At 42.1% G+C, this 18,642-nt stretch overlaps 1 protein-coding gene across 2 annotated transcripts; it reads left to right on the forward strand.

Annotated features, from left to right (window-relative positions):
* Nucleotides 1-1,159: 1,159 nt before the first annotated feature.
* Nucleotides 1,160-5,392, forward strand: Pmi (Transmembrane protein Pmi). Of its 2 annotated transcripts, XM_065234057.1 has the most exons (5): nt 1,160-1,299; nt 2,209-2,365; nt 2,662-2,882; nt 3,753-3,865; nt 3,936-5,392. In XM_065234057.1, exons 2-5 carry the CDS (start codon nt 2,325-2,327, stop codon nt 4,101-4,103), a joined length of 543 nt encoding a protein of 180 aa, XP_065090129.1. In that variant the 5' UTR covers nt 1,160-1,299; nt 2,209-2,324; the 3' UTR covers nt 4,104-5,392. The 2 variants fall into 2 exon arrangements, with proteins under 2 accessions (XP_065090129.1, XP_065090130.1); XM_065234058.1 differs by lacking the exon at nt 2,209-2,365.
* Nucleotides 5,393-18,642: the final 13,250 nt, after the last annotated feature.

An 18,642-nucleotide genomic window follows, 5' to 3' on the forward strand; every position in this document is an offset into this window, starting at 1 on the left:
AATTCCTTTCCCAAAAATGTATGATGAAAACAAGAATTTGGAATGGTAATGGTTCTTAACAACCCATTATTTGTAAGGTTCACTTCCAAAAAACCTTAATACATAAGGTTCAAACTTTATCACACAAACGTTCATGTAAAGTTCCATAACCATTTTAGTTAAAGTTTAGCAGGGATTATAAACAATTTTTAACCATTTTCTTTAAGCTCATGTTATGGTTCGCGTTTATGCGGGGGGTGAAATAAACTTAATTTTGTTTTCTTTTTTCTAACCGTGAGATAATAAACTTTACACTTGAAAATGAGATTACTCAAGTGTGCGTGTTATAAACGTTGGAAAGGTCAATGCTAGACTAACATTTGAAAGGGGCGGAAGAGCCAAAATGTAAACAAACCATATTTTGCCACATATAGAGAGAATAGTTCACAAACTACTCGATAAATACGAAAAAGTAGAAGAAAATATCATTCAAATTATCAAAAACGTTTCTTCTTACATGGCGTATTTCCAACTTTCAAATCTATGATAAATCTGGTTGTTACGCCTTGCACCAGAACTACGAATTATATGGTTTTAATATGCCAAATGTTTTGATTCTGTAGTATCTAGTCACGCCCGATTCATTTGAAATGCATCCGATTGATAGTTCACGTTTAAACAACGAACAAAAAGCAGACCAAAAAATCTCCGGGCGTAATTCCACTCTCACAAAATTTGCGAACGAAGAACCAAGGCGGAACAACAAACAAAAAATCCCGAGGGTGTACTTCCACGGCGTATCACCAGTGTTGGCAGTTCAAAGGGTGGAAGATCTGGGGGGTAACAACATGTATGAAATTATCAGGGCGTATGATGTTTTCTTCTCAATTTCACGACAAAGAAAACTTTTTTTGAGTTTTAAGTGATGCACGATGATAGATTACACTATTAACTATATGTCAAGCTTATAAAATCAACCAGAAAATGGAAAGTCGTGAAATAGGATTAATTTTTAGGTCAACAAAATTCAGAAGCGATTTTCTTGATATGGTCATTTTGGAATTACGCCCTTTTCAAATGTTAGTCTAGAATGTTTGTTTTTGCAATCTGTCAGAAAATGACAGTCGGTTTGCTTTTCATCCCTCTGCGTGTGGTTGTGCTTTGCTTCCGTCAGCCGTCACAGTGCGTTTCGTGTGTGTGCTGCGGTGAGAAGCAAGAAAATCCGCGAGTTCCAGAGTCCCGTGAAAACAAGTTTCCATCTTTTCCATAAGCGCAAGCCAGCCTAAAAATGTCCGATGAATCAACCGAACGAGAACAGAGGTAATGTATTTTGCTTTGTTCTCGGTTGTTTTCCTGATTTGCAGCTGCAGTTAGCCACAATAGTGCACCGGAAAATGCGTATCTTTCCTAGGAGTGAATGTGCTTCGAAAAGAATGTTCCAAATTTTTTACATAATCAGTTGGATTCCTTCCGGAGGGGTTTGGGAGGGGACGGTGCGGATTGTGGTTGAGGGCTTGAAGGTGCTTGCGGTAGGACGCGGCGCATAGACGTATATGTTTGCTGATTGGGCAGTATGCGAATGTGTGGTAGATGATAAAAAGGAAAACAATATTGTGTAATCCCCAAAACTTGTAGAATGATGCTTGGAAGTTGCAGCTGCAGCAGCAGCAGGATTGTCAATAGGAGGAACGGAACAAATCCATAATTAAACTTCAGTTTGCGAAGCAAAGAACAGTAAGATTAATTTGAGACGAAACCCATGCAAAACAGAGTACAGAAGAATTCGAGAGTGAAGTAGACCTTAACCTTGAACTTACCATATCATGGGGCCTGGGGGCTTGCGAATGTTTGCTTGCTCTTATCAACATTTTTGTAAGATTGCAATCTTAAATCTACAAAACAATAAATTCTTGTCGTTGATCAATAATTATCGTTTCTAGTTTCGTTCGTTTTAGTCAAACAAAGATAATCGGAGCCAAGTCAATGAATGTAGGTTTTATCTTGTTTTAATTATGATTGAACATATAGTAAACAATATGAGCTTCTTTGATTCTGAGAAAGACATTTAAATGCTGCCAAGAATATGCCTATGAGCTTTGCTTGATAATATTTTCATCATCCTGTAAAACGACCGTGATATTGCTTCAGTACCTATTATAATGAATCAATTATTTTTCTACCACCCGCGTTACACTCCGATGCACACTTCGTTCTATCCTCGCCTCGCAGTAATTAGTTCGGCATCCACCCAAATTTGGACAAATAAAAAAAGCGAACGAGAATTAGCGACCGCGGCTGGAAATTCCGTTGGCTTCCCATATACCTAGAGAGAGCGTTCACATGCAATGTCTGCTTTTGAAGAACTAAAACGTCTCAGCCCGATCGAGTGAGTGCATTTTTTAAAGTTGTTTTCATCAATCAGAAGCTATATCGCAATTGGAGTAGTGATTATCCCATCCCCATACCAATGGTGACTGGAACGGATTGGCACCGTGGTCTTAATCTGTTTTGCGAAACGAACAAAAATAATGATATGAAATCTGTTAAAATTTAGCTTATTTATTTTTATGTTGCTTTTCTACGTGGTAGTTCAAAATTGTAGCATTTATTTCGTTGAATGACCGGCAGCGTGGTAACTGTGATTCTTCGGCTAATATCTTCCTCTTTTCGACCACTTTGCAGCGAACTGAAATCTCCCACAGTGCACGTGATCCGTGAGGTTTACGAAGGCGAGAATGCACATGAAACGTTCGAGCTGGAGTTGGACAAGGCTCTGTACGCCAAGGCAGACTACATCATCATCGAGCCATCGCGGCTCGGTGAAGAAACGGGACGATGGATTGCCGTTGGAAACTGTCTGCACAAGACGGCCCTCATCAGTGGTGTGGCGTCGGTGGCGGCCGGTAAGTGAATGTTTTTTTATTTGCTTCATTTTAGGTTGGTGAAAGGAACGATGGGATCGTGTTTCTCAGTTTTGTGGTTTTTATATCTTGGTTTCAATGCTTGACAGAGAATTTCGCTTGAATCAATTTAGAACGAAGGTTGCCCAAAGCCCTACAGTAACAGTATGGACGACTGTCAAAAGTTGTTCCAATCGAACCGTCAAAATGCACCGCTTTGCTCGATTGGAACAGTTTTTTTTTTCAGTTTTGTGGTGACATTCGTCCATACTTTAACTAGAGGGCTTTAAGGTTGACGGGTTTGAATCCGTGTGAAACCTTATTCTCTGAAAAACCTGATAGCAGTGATTTTCCGGAATTTACAATCACTTGGAAAATAACTTGCGATACAAAAGCAGCATCTCCATGTGTAGGTGGCAACTCGTAGTTTATGCCTTTTTGTGTTTCATAGGGTTTGTCATATGTACATCTTTATGTTAAATTTCTAGGCGTAGAGGGAAAGGGGCACAATAGTCCATTATGTGCGCACGAGTATTGATAGTCCGTAAGCTATTTAATCGGTTTCAATTTGGCCTACGGATGAAGATAAAAATGAAATGGAAAAATGGATTCGGTCGGAGCACTTCTTTTGATTTTGAGAAAAAATGGTATACATATTTATACTTTGCGCTCTTAAAGACTTTGTTTTTAGCTTTTGTACTAAAGTATCGTACCAAAGATATAATTGACTGTTAATTCTTTTGAATAATGGACATTGGTCTTTTTGAATAGGTGATCGACCACTGATACTTCAAACATTTTCTACATAAATTATTCAATTTTATTACAACAAAAGCCTAACGATTTTTTAAATTTTTCATTCTCATCTTTCAGGACTGATCTGGCGCGATAGGTTACTGTTCTGTACACCCCTCTGTGCGGTATCGATATTCTGTACCGGCTTGTATACAATATCGTGGTCCTGCGATCCCTGTGTTCAATACCAAGTAAGTAGATTATGAACCCATTTCAATTTATAACCGATAACAACAAATCTTCCCATCCCATTTCTGCTAGGTTGAAAAAAACGCCAAGAGCCTGTCGAAAGTGCCGAACGTGAACGATTTCTCTTCGCCAATAGTGTTAGTCTATGCCAGCAATAAATGCGCCAAATATAGCCATCGGGTCGTAACACTGTTAGCAGCCTCGTACTGCGCTTGGCGTCTCTATGAGCTATTTAAGTAATTGGTAACGGTTAAATTCGCTTGATGGCGTTGTAGAGCAGGCTTGCACACCTTTGTTATGGAGATTTGCCGGGAAATTTAAATTGCATGTTTTAAATTCATTCTTTATGAATTTATTAGGGAATCGGTTTTAAAATTACTATTTTTATTAGGAGTAAAAATACATCCTCAAAATTTTTAAATCGTAACTCCAAGAGTGCACCAACTTTTTTAAAGTAAGCATGAGCAAAGCATATTAGTGAACAACACATCAAGGCAAAGTATATTTTTGTTCGAAAACGAAGGAATACTTTTGTTTATTGTTGCGATTTATTTCCTACATTTTCTTCGATTGTTGAAATCTCAAATATTAAAATGAAGTACGGAACTGTGATCAAACGCCAGTCAGCGTGCGGGAAAAAAAGACATTGATTCAAATCATAGGACAATTACTGAGTGGGAATGTGGCCGGTGTGCGCTGCCCGGGAAGCATAGGGTGGAGCAGTTTCATTATATTTGAGCTTCATCCGCTTCTCCGCATCGTACCCCGTCGCGTTGCCTTCTTTCTAAACCGACTGCCTATACAATTAAGCTGATATCATATTGATATCGATTGTGATTGGGCCAAAGCACGGTCGTTACTAAATTATTTCATTAACTTCTTCTCTATTCCGTTTGATAACGAACTCTAGAAAGCAGATTGACGACAATCAAGAAGTTGTCTTGTTTGTGCGTAGGTATCATTCGTTGTGTCGTGTTTTTTTTTGTGGTTTTTGAATTGAGCCATATAATTACTACGTTTTGTTTCAAGTCAAACACCAGGAATCAGGTACAACGTGATATTAGATACGAAAGGACAAGAGTTTCTGCTTCGACGCGGAGAGGAGAGCCAAAGGAAAGGGTAATTCAATGCATTTAATAAAAAGAAAACAGACAAGCATAGAACGAGGGTAGAAGGAATTGGTCATGATACTTAGCTGCACAACTGTTCCCAAAAACAAGAATGTGGTTTTTGTTTTGCTCAAAGTTTAGCTCTTTCAGTTAGAAATTTTGAATTCCCTGCCAAGCTAGTTGGGATGTCTGGGAGAGAATCAATCACACTATTTTACAGTTGTACGCTTAGAATTTAAAACCGGATGTTGTATGGGAAAGGGATATCCACAAGCTGTAGTATTATGTTTTAATATATGAAATTTAAAAGAAATATGTTGAATGAATAACTCAACAGAACTGTGTAAAAAGTAAATAAAATAACCCGTCAGAAGTATCATGTTAGAACAAGAATAAATTAAAGTCTAGTTTTGCAAATAATTTTCATTATTTTTAACGTGGAAAGAAATGTCCTTACTACAAGCATACTCGGTTTTCATAAACACTGAGGTTACTCAGAGCCAGGCATAGAAAATCATTTATATTCATTTCGTGTATTCATTTACATTCATTTGCACTAACTTTTTTCATCTACAAAATTTTATAAAACGATGAATGAAGCTTTTGTAGGTTTTAATATTAGCTACAACTTCTGTGAATTACTCAAACCTGTATCTCTTATGTTATGTTCGCTCTGGTTTATCATGCATAAGAGATACATTTTACGGAAAATATTGATGAAAAAAGTTAAAGGCAAATGAATGTAAATGATTTTCCATGCCTGCTCAGAGCTATGAGTAAACCCAGTTTTTATGAAAATTGAGTAATATTTCCTTGAAAATAAAGAGATAACAATAAAAATTTACTCTGTCACTGGGTAAGATTGAACGGCGGTGTGCTCAAATACTCGTGGTCTTCCAAATCTCCCTGTTGCGGACATTAAACCGGAATTGGAGCACCTTCGTCTGCAACCAATCAACATGTTTCCCATTGCGAGACGTGATGCAACCAGTGCATTCCGGGACCAGTTGTACCTGGTGCACTTCGATGTGGGCGCCACCGGTGTGGCTGCTCTGTGGCAGATTCGCACGCTGTTCAACATCGTGATTCAGTGGGAGCAGTATCGCCCTCGGAACCGTGACGTGACCCAGTGCACTAATTGTCTGGCATTTGGGCACGGTACGAAGAATTGTCACATGAAGGCTCGCTGTGGCAAATGTGCTGGGGCTCACAATACTACCGCCTTCAAGAAGGAAGAAGAAGCTGAACCTAAGTGCGTGAACTGTGATTCCAACCATCTGGGCAGCGATAGATGTCCCAAGCGAGCGGCCTTCATCCAGATCCGACAACAGGCTTCCACGAGGAACCAACCTGGTCGCCACCGCAATAATCGTGCTCCTATTGTCAACAAGGACACGGTTCCTGTACTTCCGGCCCGTCGTATGGTCCCGAACCTAGCACCGCTTCCCCCCGTTGCGAATCCATCATCAGATCAAGCGGGTCCCAGACACCGTTCAGCTTAGCATCGCCTCACTGATGCTGCGGCCCAGCCGAGCCATGGCTCTACTGCCCCGGGATTACTGTACGCCCGTGCTGTGTCAGGTGAGTCAGAAGAAAATTCTCCACTCACAAGCGACGAATTAGTGATCGTCGTGACTGAGGTGATCATAATCTTGCGCACCACCAAGACACTACATGAACAGCTTCGTGCAGTTATGACCCTCGTAGAAAAGTATGGACCGTGAAGCCATCAAAATAGCCAACTGGCACGCTTGCTCGCTCAAGAGCAAAATCATTGAATTCGTTGATTTCCTCAATGAACATAGCATAGACATCGCCGTCATGACCGAAATACACCTGAAGATGGTGATAAATGTTCACCTCCCCGATTTTCAACCCGTAAGACTAGACCGGACCAGCTCCTGCGGAGGAGGAGTGGCTATTGCATTAAGGAGAAATATTGGCAGTCGACTGCTACCGAGTTTCCAGCTGAAGATGATCGAAGCGGTGGGTGTGGAAGTCTCCACTCCTGTCGGCCCTATTACCATCATTGCGGCCTACTGTCAGAAACAAGTCACCATCAGGGACGGGTCGACAGCAGACCTGCGGAGAGACATCATCAGATTAACTCGACGCCGTGAGAAGTACATCATCGCTGGTGACCTGAACGCCAAACACCAGGCTTGGGGTAACAGCCGACGCAACCAAAATGGCACAATCCTGAACGACGACTTGCAAGAGGCTCACTACACCATACTAGCGCCGGACTCTCCCACCCGCTTGAGCCGGTCTGGCGTACACTCCACCATCGACATCTTCGTCAGCAACATGCGAGACAACATCTCGCAACCTGTGACCCACCAAAAGCTGAGTTCGGACCACTATCCGGTGGTAGCCGATGTGGGCTCATCCGTCAACCGATTCCACGCTTCCCGGGGTAACTACCATTGCGTCAGCTGGGATCAGTTCCATCACTGTGTCGACTCCACTGTCGACTACGGTGTCCTTCCGGAGACGCCCGAAGACGTTGACCGGTGTCTGCGTTCCATCGGGGAGGTGATATCCCGGGCCAGAGAACAACACGTGCCAGTATCCAGACAGGTGAGCAATACTCTGAACCTTGACAGATCTACCAAGACCTTATAAGACTCCGTAATCTGTGTCTCCGACTTGGCTACTTTCCCTCGTGCTGGAAGTCAGCTAAAGTCATTCCCATCCGGAAACCAGGGAAGGATCCGTCCTCTCTTTCAAGTTACCGACCAATCAGCCTTCTCTCAGGCTCGCTCTCAGGGTTATCAAAACTGTTCGAAAAAGCAGTCTACCACCGGCTCCTAACATCTGGTTTACGGAAAGGTAGTTCGACCGTCCACCAGCTGACTCGAGTAACAAACATTCTCAGACGGAACAAGTCTGTTTCGAAAACAACTGCCATGGCGTTGTTGGACGTTGAAAAAGCGTTCGACAATGTCTGGCATGATGGCCTGGTGTTCAAATTGCAGCAGTACGGTCTTCCAATCTTCCTAGTGAATATAATTAACAACTACCTATCGGACAGGACGTTCCGAGTCTTTCTAAATGGCATCACATCATTCTATTCAACCTATTCACCTCCGATATGCCGGCTCTCCCTGATGGTGGATCGTTGTCTCTGTTCGCAGATGACTCATCCAACGTCTACAAAGGTAGGGTCATCGGAGCTCTGACTGCCAAACTTCAGAGAGGCCTGGACGTCCTGTCTGAATATTTCAACAGCTGGAAGATCCGTATTAACGTGGCAAAGACCAAGGTTACCATATTTCCACACTCAAAAGCTCCCAGACTTGTTCCGTTGGTGAATAATAAGATCTGCCTGAACGGCACAGTGGTGGAATCATAGAGGTAACTCTAAGACTAGTAGGTCCCGAAGAAACGTGCTCAACTTTTTGGCTCAGCTCTGGTACTATCTTCGGTCCCAAGCTAATCGATTCACCCCTCGAAACATAGGAAAATCCACAAACCCCTCATTTTTTCTGTCAAACTTTAATAGCAAATCAAAACAAACATAGTGTAGTACTAGAATTTGGACTAGAATGGGGTATGTTAATCGATTTGCGTGAGATCAATAGGCTAGTCAAGAAGTGAGCCAATTTTAAATCGTTAGTTTCCACCGGTTGGTGGAATGGTCGAAAGAGGTAGCCTACCTCGGCTTAGCACTAAACAGCAAGCTGATTTTCAGGTGACAAAACCAATACCAAGTGTAACATCTTGATAAGATCACTGTATCCACTCATCAACAGGAGGTCTACTCTATCCAGGAAAAATAAGCTTGCTGTCTACAAACAAATCATTCTTCCCGTAATAGAATACGGGATGCCAATCTGGGAGAGTTGCGCCAAATGCCATCACATTAAACTCCAAAGGATCCAGAACAAGATCCTTATGATGGCCCTAAACAGTCCCCCGTGGACTAGAAATTCTGAGATCCACCTTGTAGTAGATATAAGCCTCATGTTGAATACATAACTTAACAATACAAAAACATGTAAATTTCTCAGTGTATAACATTCAGCTACAGTCTATATTTCACTGGTAGCGAAGTGAAAATCGGATGATTGCTTTTCGGTTCCGCCGAAAAAGAGCGTAAAGGAAAAGAAAGATCGGGTGTATGGTTGGAAAAGAATTGAGAAGCGGGACTTGTGGGCTACAAAGTGGTGAGTTGGCAACCTGGAAGGAGCGGAATACCTAGCCCTGGTCCTCACAAGTTCCTACTTCACGCCTCCTCGAGTCATATGATAACAAAAGACTACCAGCTGAAACATGGACACAGCTGGGTGGCGTAGCCTGGGCAATGTTGCCAGTCCGGCAATAGCAAAGTGAAGAGGTGCGACGCGAACACTGGCGCGGTAACCATAGTACGGTGATAGAGGAAATGCTTCACCAAACCCGAGCGTCTGTTCACCATGGAGGTGCGGCTCAAAACGGCGTCTGTTCTCCATGTTAGGAGCGGCTGATCACCGTCCTAGTGCCAGCGTGGGACTCTAAACAGAGCTGTGCACGATGGTCCTCCGGTGAGACAGGGGGTTGGGGCAGGCCCAACAAGCCGCCCTGGAAAAAAAAAACAAAGTTGCAAATACCGAAGAAAGAAATACGGATCGGAACAATCGGCACAGACCTACGTGACGAAATAAGGACTACGATTGGAAACTCGGAACATGGAACTGCAAATCGCTCGGCTTCCCGGGTTGCGATAGGTTAATCTATGACGAACTTCAACCACGCAACTTCGAAGTCGTAGCACTGCAGGAACTTTGCTCGACGGGGCAAAAGGTATGGAAAAGCGGGCATCGAGCGGCTACTTTCTACCAGAGCTGTGGCACCACCAACGAGCTGGGAACCGGCTTTGTAGTGCTTGGTAAGATGCGCCAACGCGTGATTGGTTGGCAGCCGATCAACGCGAGGATGTGCAAGTTGAGGATTAAGTGCCGTTTCTTCAACTACCGCATCATCAACGTGCAGCAGCTGGAAGTTGCACTACCCACGGAAGAGCAGCTTGGCGCAGCTTCTCTTGAAGATGGCTGGAGGGACATCCATTCAGCCATAGGTAGTACTGCTGCACCGGCACTAGGTACTGCAATCCCGGACCGAAGAAATGACTGGTTTGACGGTGAATGCAAACTGTTAGTAGAGGAGAAGAATGCAGCACGGGCGAGAATGCTGCAACACCGCACGAGATTGAATGTGGAGCGATACAGACAAGCGCGGAACAGACAAAACTCGGTTTTCCGAAGGAAGAAGCGTCAGCAGGAAGACCGAGATCGCGAGGCGATGGAAAATCTGTACCGCGTAAATGACACACGGAAGTTCTACGAGAAGCTAAATAGTTCGCGCAAAGGCTACGTGCCGCAAGCCGATATGTGCAAGGACTTGGACGGTAACCTTCTCACGAACGAGTGTGAGGTGATTGAGAGGTGGAAGCAGTACTATGACGAGCACCTCAACGGTGAAGCAGCAGAAAACGAAGGTGGCACGGCAACAGACCTTGGAGCACGCGCAGAAGACGACAGGCTACCGGCCCCTGATCTTCAAGAAGTTGAGGAGGAGATCGGTCGGCTGAAGAACAACAAAGCAACTGGTGTAGACCAACTACCAAGTGAGCTATTAAAATACGGTGGTGAAGCACTGGCTAGAGCGCTGCACTGGGTAATTGCCAAGATTTGGGAGGAGGAGATATTACCGGAGGAGTGGATGGAAGGTTTCGTATGCCCAATCTACAAAAAGGGCGACAAGTTGGATTGCTGCAACTACCGCGCGATCACACTGCTGAGCGCCGCCTACAAGGTACTCTCCCATATTCTATGCCGCCGTGTGTCACCATATGCAAGAGAGTTCGTGGGGCAATACCAGGCGGGATTCATGGATGCCCGCGCTACCACGGACCAAATTTTCGCGATTCGGCAGGTTCTGCAGAAATGCCGCAAATACAACTTGCCCACACATCATTTGTTCATCGATTTCAAATCCGCATACGACACAATCGATTGAGATCAGCTATGGCAGATTATGCACGAGTACGGACTTCCGGATAAACTGACGCGATTGGTCAAGGCGACGATGGATCGAGTGATGTGCGTTGTTCGAGTATCGGGGACACTCTCGAGTCCCTTTGAATCTCGAAGGGGATTACGGCAGGGTGATGGACTTTCGTGTCTGCTGTTCAACTTCTCGTTAGAAGGTGTGATCAGAAGAGCTGGGATAGCCACGAGTGGCAGGATATTCAGGAAGTCCATCCAGCTCCTTGGCTTCGCCGATGACATTGACATTATGACACGGAACTTTGAGATGATGGCGGAAACGTACATCAGACTGAAGGCTGAAGCTAGACGGATTGGACTTGCCATCAACAAAATACATGAAAGGAAGAGGTTCTAGGAAAGACAATGTTAGCCTCCTACCCCGAGTTCAGATTGACGGTGACGAAATCGAGGTGGTCGATGAGTTCGTGTATTTGGGCTCACTGGTGACCGCCGAAAATGATACCAGCAGAGAAATTCAAAGACGCATTATGGCAGGGAATCGTGCCTACTTTGGACAAAATTCGCCGCCGCACGAAGTTGACTGTCTACAAGACGCTGATTAGACCGGTGGTCCTTTACAGCCACGAGACCTAGACTATGCTCGTGGAGGACCAACGCGCCCTTGGTGTTTTCGAACGGAAGCTGTTGCGTACCATCTACGGTAGAGTGCAGATGGATGACGGAACGTGGAGGAGGCGAATGAACCACGAATTGCACCAGCTGCTGGGAGAACCATCCATCGTCCACATTGCAAAAATTGGGCGACTACGGTGGGCTGGGCACTTTATAAGAATGCCGCACGACGACCCAGTGAAAATGGTTCTAGAAAGAGACCCAACAGGAACAAGAAGAAGAGGCGCGCAGCGGGCAAGGTGGATCGACCAAGTAGAAGGTGACCTGTGGACCCTTCGCAGACTACGAGGCTGGCGAACTGTGGCCATTGATCGAGTAGAGTGGAGACGACTTCTTTGGACAGCAGAGGACAACAAGGCCTTAGCCTGATTGGAAAGGTAAGTAAGACTCGTCGTTGCAGCCATAGGGTAAACTCAGCGAAATCAAATACGAGCGAGGAAGATAATTGGTTCGGAATGCTGGTTTACCAAAGATGAAGGATGGCACTTGCCTCTGGCACGATCGGATATCCAGCTGAGTAGAGGCAAGTGCCATCCTTCATCTTTGGTACACCAGCATTCTGGACCAATTCTTTCCCTCTCTCGTATTTGATTTCGCTGAGTTTACCCTATGGCTGCAACGACGAGTCCCGCTTCTCAATTCTTTTCCAATCATACACCCGATCTTTCTTTTCCTTTACGCTCTTTTTCGACGGAACCGAAAAGCGATCATCCGGTTTTCACTTCGCTACCAGTGAAATATAGGCTGTAGCTGAATGTTATACACTGAGAAATTTACATGTTTTGGTATTGTTCAGTTATGTATTCAACATGAGACTTATATCTACTACAAGGTGGATCTCAGAATTTCTAGTCCACGGGGGACTGTTTAGGGCCATCATAAGGATCTTGTTCTGGATCCTTTGGAGTTTAATGTGATAGCATTTGGCGCAACTCTCCCAGATTGGCATCCCGTATTCTATTACGGGAAGGATGATTTGTTTGTAGACAGCAAGCTTATTTTTCAGGGATAGAGTAGACCTCCTGTTGATGAGTGGATACAGTGATCTTATCAAGATGTTACACTTGGTATTGGTTTTGTCAACGTGCTCCCTGAAAATCAGCTTGCTGTTTAGTGCTAAGCCGAGGTAGACTACCTCTTTCGACCACTTATATCTACTACACACCTCTTGGCTGGAATTCAGACATTAGAAGAACGGAGAGTATTCCTCCTGGAAAGGTTCAGAGACACATGTCTAAGATCAAATCATCAGATCATACATGATCTAGCACGTTAAGTTAAGTTATACTCGTAGTTAGCTAGGTTTTCTCTTTTTTCAATTCAAACAAAACACACCCCCAAAGGGGTATTCTGTAAACTAGTTGAAAAACGCAAGTATTAAATTAGAATATCAAATTAAACAATGATGAAGAGCCAGTTAGGCTAATCAATTCAAATGTTAAATCAATGTACTATCATAATCAACAGAAATCAACATAATTTTACTACTACTTTTTGGTGGCATCCCTGTAACGAATTTTGGAGGAGACTGCAGGAGAAGGAATTCAGCTGCAGAACTGGAATCAGTCGCAGCCGTGGGAGAGCTGCCCCATTTATTCATGTAGCCGTGGCCGAGGCTGGAAACCTCGGTCCGGTCACGACACAGTTGACGCCGCTTCTGATGGCCGAGAGAGAGCAAACATTATTTTGCTTCTAGACCCCGTGAACTACGTACACGCCAAGGAGGCGAAATCGGCAAAGGCTGTTTGGGCCATATTGGAAAGTGCATTGAACGATTCAGGAATAACGAGAAGGGTCGGATTGCTGCCCAACTTATAGCGAATCTGTTTATTATCCTGGTTGGAACCAGTTCCAACTCGTACGAACCTCAACCCGAGCCATTTTACAAAAACAAACGTCACTGACGTTTGACAGACAATAAGCAGACCAAATCTTGATACCCGATCCAAGTTGGAACTGTATAAAAAAAATCGCTTTTAGTGAAAACGGAGCTGTCTGCTTGCTCCTACGTCAACCGAATTGTCTCCATTGCACATCAGCTAAATGGAATGAATTTCCCGATCTCTGACGAATGGGTTACTTCTGGTCGGTCTTTCCGAAGAATATCGCCCAATGATAATGGCTCTAGAAAACTCGGGGACGCAATAATGACCAATTTTCGGCAGAGGACGCGGCACTGACTGCCAGTCTAAGGAAGGGAGCAGCAGGACGCAGCAGTGGGAAATTCAAACAGAAGAACGAACCGAAGAGCGATTCCCCGAAAGGACCATAGTGCCGAAAGTGCCATAAGATTAGACACATCGCTCGTGACTGCTGAAGTGTGAAAAAGGAGGCTGCTTTCTGTGCGGTTTTGTCAAATTTTTCGTCTACGAGGACATCACACTGACTGGTTCATAGATTCTGGTGCAAGTGTGCACATGATTAATGATTCGAAATTTCTAGAGAATTTGCAGTCAGCGACCAGATCCATCGTTGCTGCTATTGGGAACGGGATGAATGTATCGGCAACTGGCACGGCCACCTTGAAGCCAGGGAGAATAGCATTCCGGTTCATCATGTGCAACTGATCCTGGATCTTTCGGTAAATATACTCTTCGTGAACCAGATCATCAAGAAGGGATATACGGCCGTTTGTTCCAACGCTGTATGTAAAGTCTTGAATAGCGACGGCAAAACAGTGGTTGGGAACGAGTTTTTTTAACTTTATTTGTTCCAAATTGAAAACAAATTACATTTCATTTTAACCTAGGTGCTCCAGTTACTACAGTAACTTACTAGCCTTAATTGTTATGATATATATCTAAGTGTTTTTACATTGTTCCTGCCTTGGATTGTACCCACGTAGATCAAACGTGCATTGTTTTGGAGTGTAAAACATCTACCCTTATGGACAGTGAGGGGGCGACCCCGGCAAAGTGGTTAGCATCCATACCTCTCACGCCAAAGTCACGAGTTCAAATCTCACCCCCGAACAAGTTACGAATAACCCAAGAGCGTTAAAGTGACTATAATAATAATAATTATTGAAAAAAAACTTATGGACAGTGATACAGTTTACAATAAACACAAGCCGTGCAGTTTTTATTTTTCAAATTTAATTTCACTATCGCTACCAACTGTTTCAGTAAATTGTTTTACTATTCTAAATCCTACAATTGTTTCTTTTTCCACTATTTTAATATCCTTTTGTTCCGATTAACTGTAACATCCGCATACATTCATTGTTTTTGTCTGTCTGCCTGCCCCTGTGCCAATTTGTTCGGTTATATTCCCTCTATATCGTTACAACATTCCATTTATTTGACTCTAGTTTTGTATTCTTATACATGCTCAAAGAATATATACTCCCTCCGGTTAATGGCTGATAAAATTCCTTCTTTTCGATTCATTTCATTTGTTTTCCTTTTTTATGTTTAGTTTGCAAACATCTCAACAGTAAAGGTAAAGTGTATGGGAAGATTTGGCTATTCTTTTAGTTAACATCAGAGCGTGGAAAATACGGACATCGTTTGTCGCTATTGACGAGGATCCAATAAAGAAAAAGTGTTTAAATTGAAATTTTGGAATATATTTTTTCGCACTTTTTTCATTAGACGATTTTTAACGGACAAGAGAAAAGTGGCGTTCAGAAAAATAGAGACTTTCATTTCACTTCTATCATATAGACTCTTACGTTTAGCGGAAAACGGGTAACTTGTTTCTTCTTCCTCGTCCTATTAAAATCCTTCATTTGACGCGTTGATCGTACGACGCCCAACAATATGCGCACATGCTTCATGTCAAACCCAGAACCGCACCTCATGTAACTTTCGCATTTCACTGTTTCACTGCTAAGTGGCTTTTAATTTGAACTGCACCTATGACTTCGAGCTACTTGCTAGGTTATGCTTGATTTGCTTTGATTTGATTAATTTGGTAATGCTTTTTCTTTATGGGTTATCCTTTTTGAACATTTACTTTATCTGCTATCATATGAGAATATACTGTAGTCTATCATTGTAACTCGGGTTGTGTTAAAGGTTTCTTGTTTTCTATGTATTATGGTCTGTTTGAAATGCGGAAATTTCCATATTGCGATCGGACCGATTATCTTTGATTTTCTCATTCAACGTGCTTCTTAATTGTAGTTTTGGTTTGATCGGTTTCTTAAAGAGATCGTTCACAGAAAAGTTTTGATTCCTTAGCCTTATGACTTAATAATGTTACGTTTGATGCATATAACTAATTTCCTATTTTCCTTTGGTTAAAAGTGATTACGAACTTTTGCATTTTGGTTTGGTAAGAAATTGGTGTTTTTACATATTTCTCTTCTCTGTTCAAATTTACTGTTCAATTTCTTTCATGCGTTCGAGATAAACTTTCGTTCAATGTTTAGCAAAAGAAAAACTCAATGGTACTCCGCGTTAATTGACTGTGGCAGCTTATCTCTGGTTTATCTTTTGAGCTTGCCTTTTTCAAGCATGTTAAATACTTTTTGATTTCAGTTCTCTGTTTTTTTTCGGAAATGATTTTAGCTATTGTTGGGTCCACAAGTGCAAATATATTATTGTAGGATTCTGTCAACTCGATACACTGCGCGGCATTTGGGTTTTGTCTCAAACGCGTCCTGGTGGTTGTTGAACACAAACGACCGCGTCTAGGGAAACGCCCATTGGCGTAGCTAATGAGTGTACCAAGGGCGTCAGCTTAAAGTTTTTGCTGTTTTTTTGACAGGGATTAAGAAAATTGGACCATAAACATCGATTTTTTAAAATTCTTCAAATTGACTACTTTTCGTACGTTCTGGACTAGAAGAAACAGTTTTGAGAAATTATGTTATATCGATATTTAATCGATGGCATAATAAGGCTCTTCAAATTGGCTATAAGCCCAGGCTATTTCCTTTAACTTCTGGGAACTTTGTAAAGCTTGAAGGACTTCTAATAAGTTCAGGGAACATCGTAGAAATTGAAGAAACTTAGTAGAAATTCTGGGAACTTCATAGACCTTCAGAAAAAAAATCGTAGAAACAAGGAACTTGGAAAAGTTCTGAAAATTGCGTATTTGTGAAAAAATTATTTAAGTCTGATGAGCTTCGTAGAACTTAAGGGAACATCATTTTATATTAGGGAAGTTCATTATTGATCGGGAACCTCTATATAATTTCAGGTCACTTTTTTGAAGCCTCATGGACTTGGAATAGTTGTGGAAATTACATACCAATTCATGAAATTTCGTGAAACATCAAAAAGAAACGTAGAAGTGACGCAAACTTTGTAGATGTTTTGTGTGTTTCGTAGCATTTTGAGGACCTGCGTAACATTTCTTATAAGTATAAGGAATTTTGAAATAGTTTAGAGCATTTTGTAGAACATCTAAAAATAGTTACTTCTAAAAACTTCAGGGATCCTCGCTTCAGTTGAGCTTCGTTGAAGTTTGTGACAGATCTTGATTCAAAAAATCTCCATGAACTTCTTGGAGGTTTTGGGAACTTCGTTAAATTTCTAGGAACTTTCCAGATGTTCAAAAATATTTGTAGATGATAGGTGTCTTTTCAGAAGTACAAAAGCGTTTAGAGATATTTTTAGGATTACGAGGGATGGGGAATTTGGAATAAATTCAGGGAACCTCGTAGAAGTTGGGGAAAATTTGAAAAACTTAAGGGAAGAATTTAAGTTTACAATTGTTAAGATTGTAATTAATCCAACCGCCTCCCCTCGGTCCGCGTCTACCTATCTAGCAAATACTACACTACCATAAAAGCGCCAAGAGAAAAATGCAAATTCTCGAACATTTCAAAAGGTCCTATCTGCTTTGATTGATTCTCTTCATCGACTTTCTCTTTGGATAACCACTGCTATGTAAATGGATTTTGCGCTATTTTTACCACATACTTTGATAAAAGAGGTTCGCATCTAGTGTCCTCAACGTTAAATACAACAGAGAATTTTTTTGGAAATGAGTTATTAACGAAAGAGAATGTCGATGAAGAGAATCGATCAATGCAGATAGGACCGTATGAAATGTTTATCTAGAATCAAAGAAGAATAAAGTTTAGAGTAACATTCGAAATGGGCCCATGTCCAAAACGTAAACAAATTGGGTTTTGATACCATTCTATAGCACCGCTTGATAGCTACTAATCGTGTTGGAATGTTCCGCATAATCGATAAAAATCATTAAAATTAACTCGACCTTCGAAACGGCCGATTAAAAAAAAAAATCGATTCATTAAGCCGAAACACGTAAAAGGGCCGATGATTGAAAATTTTCAATCCAAAGCTAGGCCCTACTGCTTGAGACAGGGTCGATGATTTGTTTTGAATTTATTTGACGTTGCGAAAAGGCTTAGCAAAGGGCGTACCATTTCTGATGACAAGCTCAACAGCTTAACAAAAAGGGCCTATCCATTGAAAGATGCACAAAAAGGCTTATCATTTACGAAATTAAATTGTTATCGATTTTTAAATATGTTTGAAACTTTTTGCATATTGTGGATGTTGCATACTGAGATACAGATTGTTATTGTGAACAATATAAATGCCTAAAATACTTCCATTTCTTGAAATATGAATTGAATAGTGGCGGAAGAATTTAAAATTTATTTTCTGGTTTGTTTACATTTTGAACATAGGCCTTTTTCAAATGTTACGCGAGAAGCTCACTTGCCAAAATGTGTTTAAGCACAGAGAACAGACACCCAAGTCAAGTTCCTAAAGTGTGTAAGAAATTTAACTGCTTTATTGAATAGACATTTGAAACTAGCAATATCGTGGTGGCGCTAGTACCGCTGCCCATCGACGTCGATGATCGATAGACGTCATTTTAACATAAATTTCAAAATTGTTGTGAGCCAAACATTGTTTGTTTAAAACCGATCAGAACATGGGCCGCAAGTCCGAGTTTTATTGGTACGCAAATAAACAAGGTGTTACCAAGCGAAAATCTTTTCACAATTTTCCTTAGGATGCTGAATAGCCCGAGCGGTACGCAATACAAAGAACCAGTGCGTTGAAGTAATTAATG

Source organism: Ochlerotatus camptorhynchus, unplaced genomic scaffold (genome assembly GCF_037179485.1).
Source record: "Ochlerotatus camptorhynchus isolate MF236.1 unplaced genomic scaffold, CSIRO-AGI_Acam_v1.1 ptg000429l, whole genome shotgun sequence".
NCBI lineage: Eukaryota > Metazoa > Arthropoda > Insecta > Diptera > Culicidae > Ochlerotatus > Ochlerotatus camptorhynchus.

What these genes read in the sequence shown, in the direction of transcription:
- Pmi (XM_065234057.1), top strand. Translation starts at nt 2,325, where the DNA reads ATGTCTGCTTTTGAAGAACTAAAACGTCTCAGCCCGATCGA. An exon ending in AAACGTCTCAGCCCGATCGA is followed by an intron (nt 2,366 to 2,661) that starts GTGAGTGCATTT and finishes ACCACTTTGCAG; the next exon opens with CGAACTGAAATCTCCCACAG. An exon ending in ATCCCTGTGTTCAATACCAA is followed by an intron (nt 3,866 to 3,935) that starts GTAAGTAGATTA and finishes CATTTCTGCTAG; the next exon opens with GTTGAAAAAAACGCCAAGAG.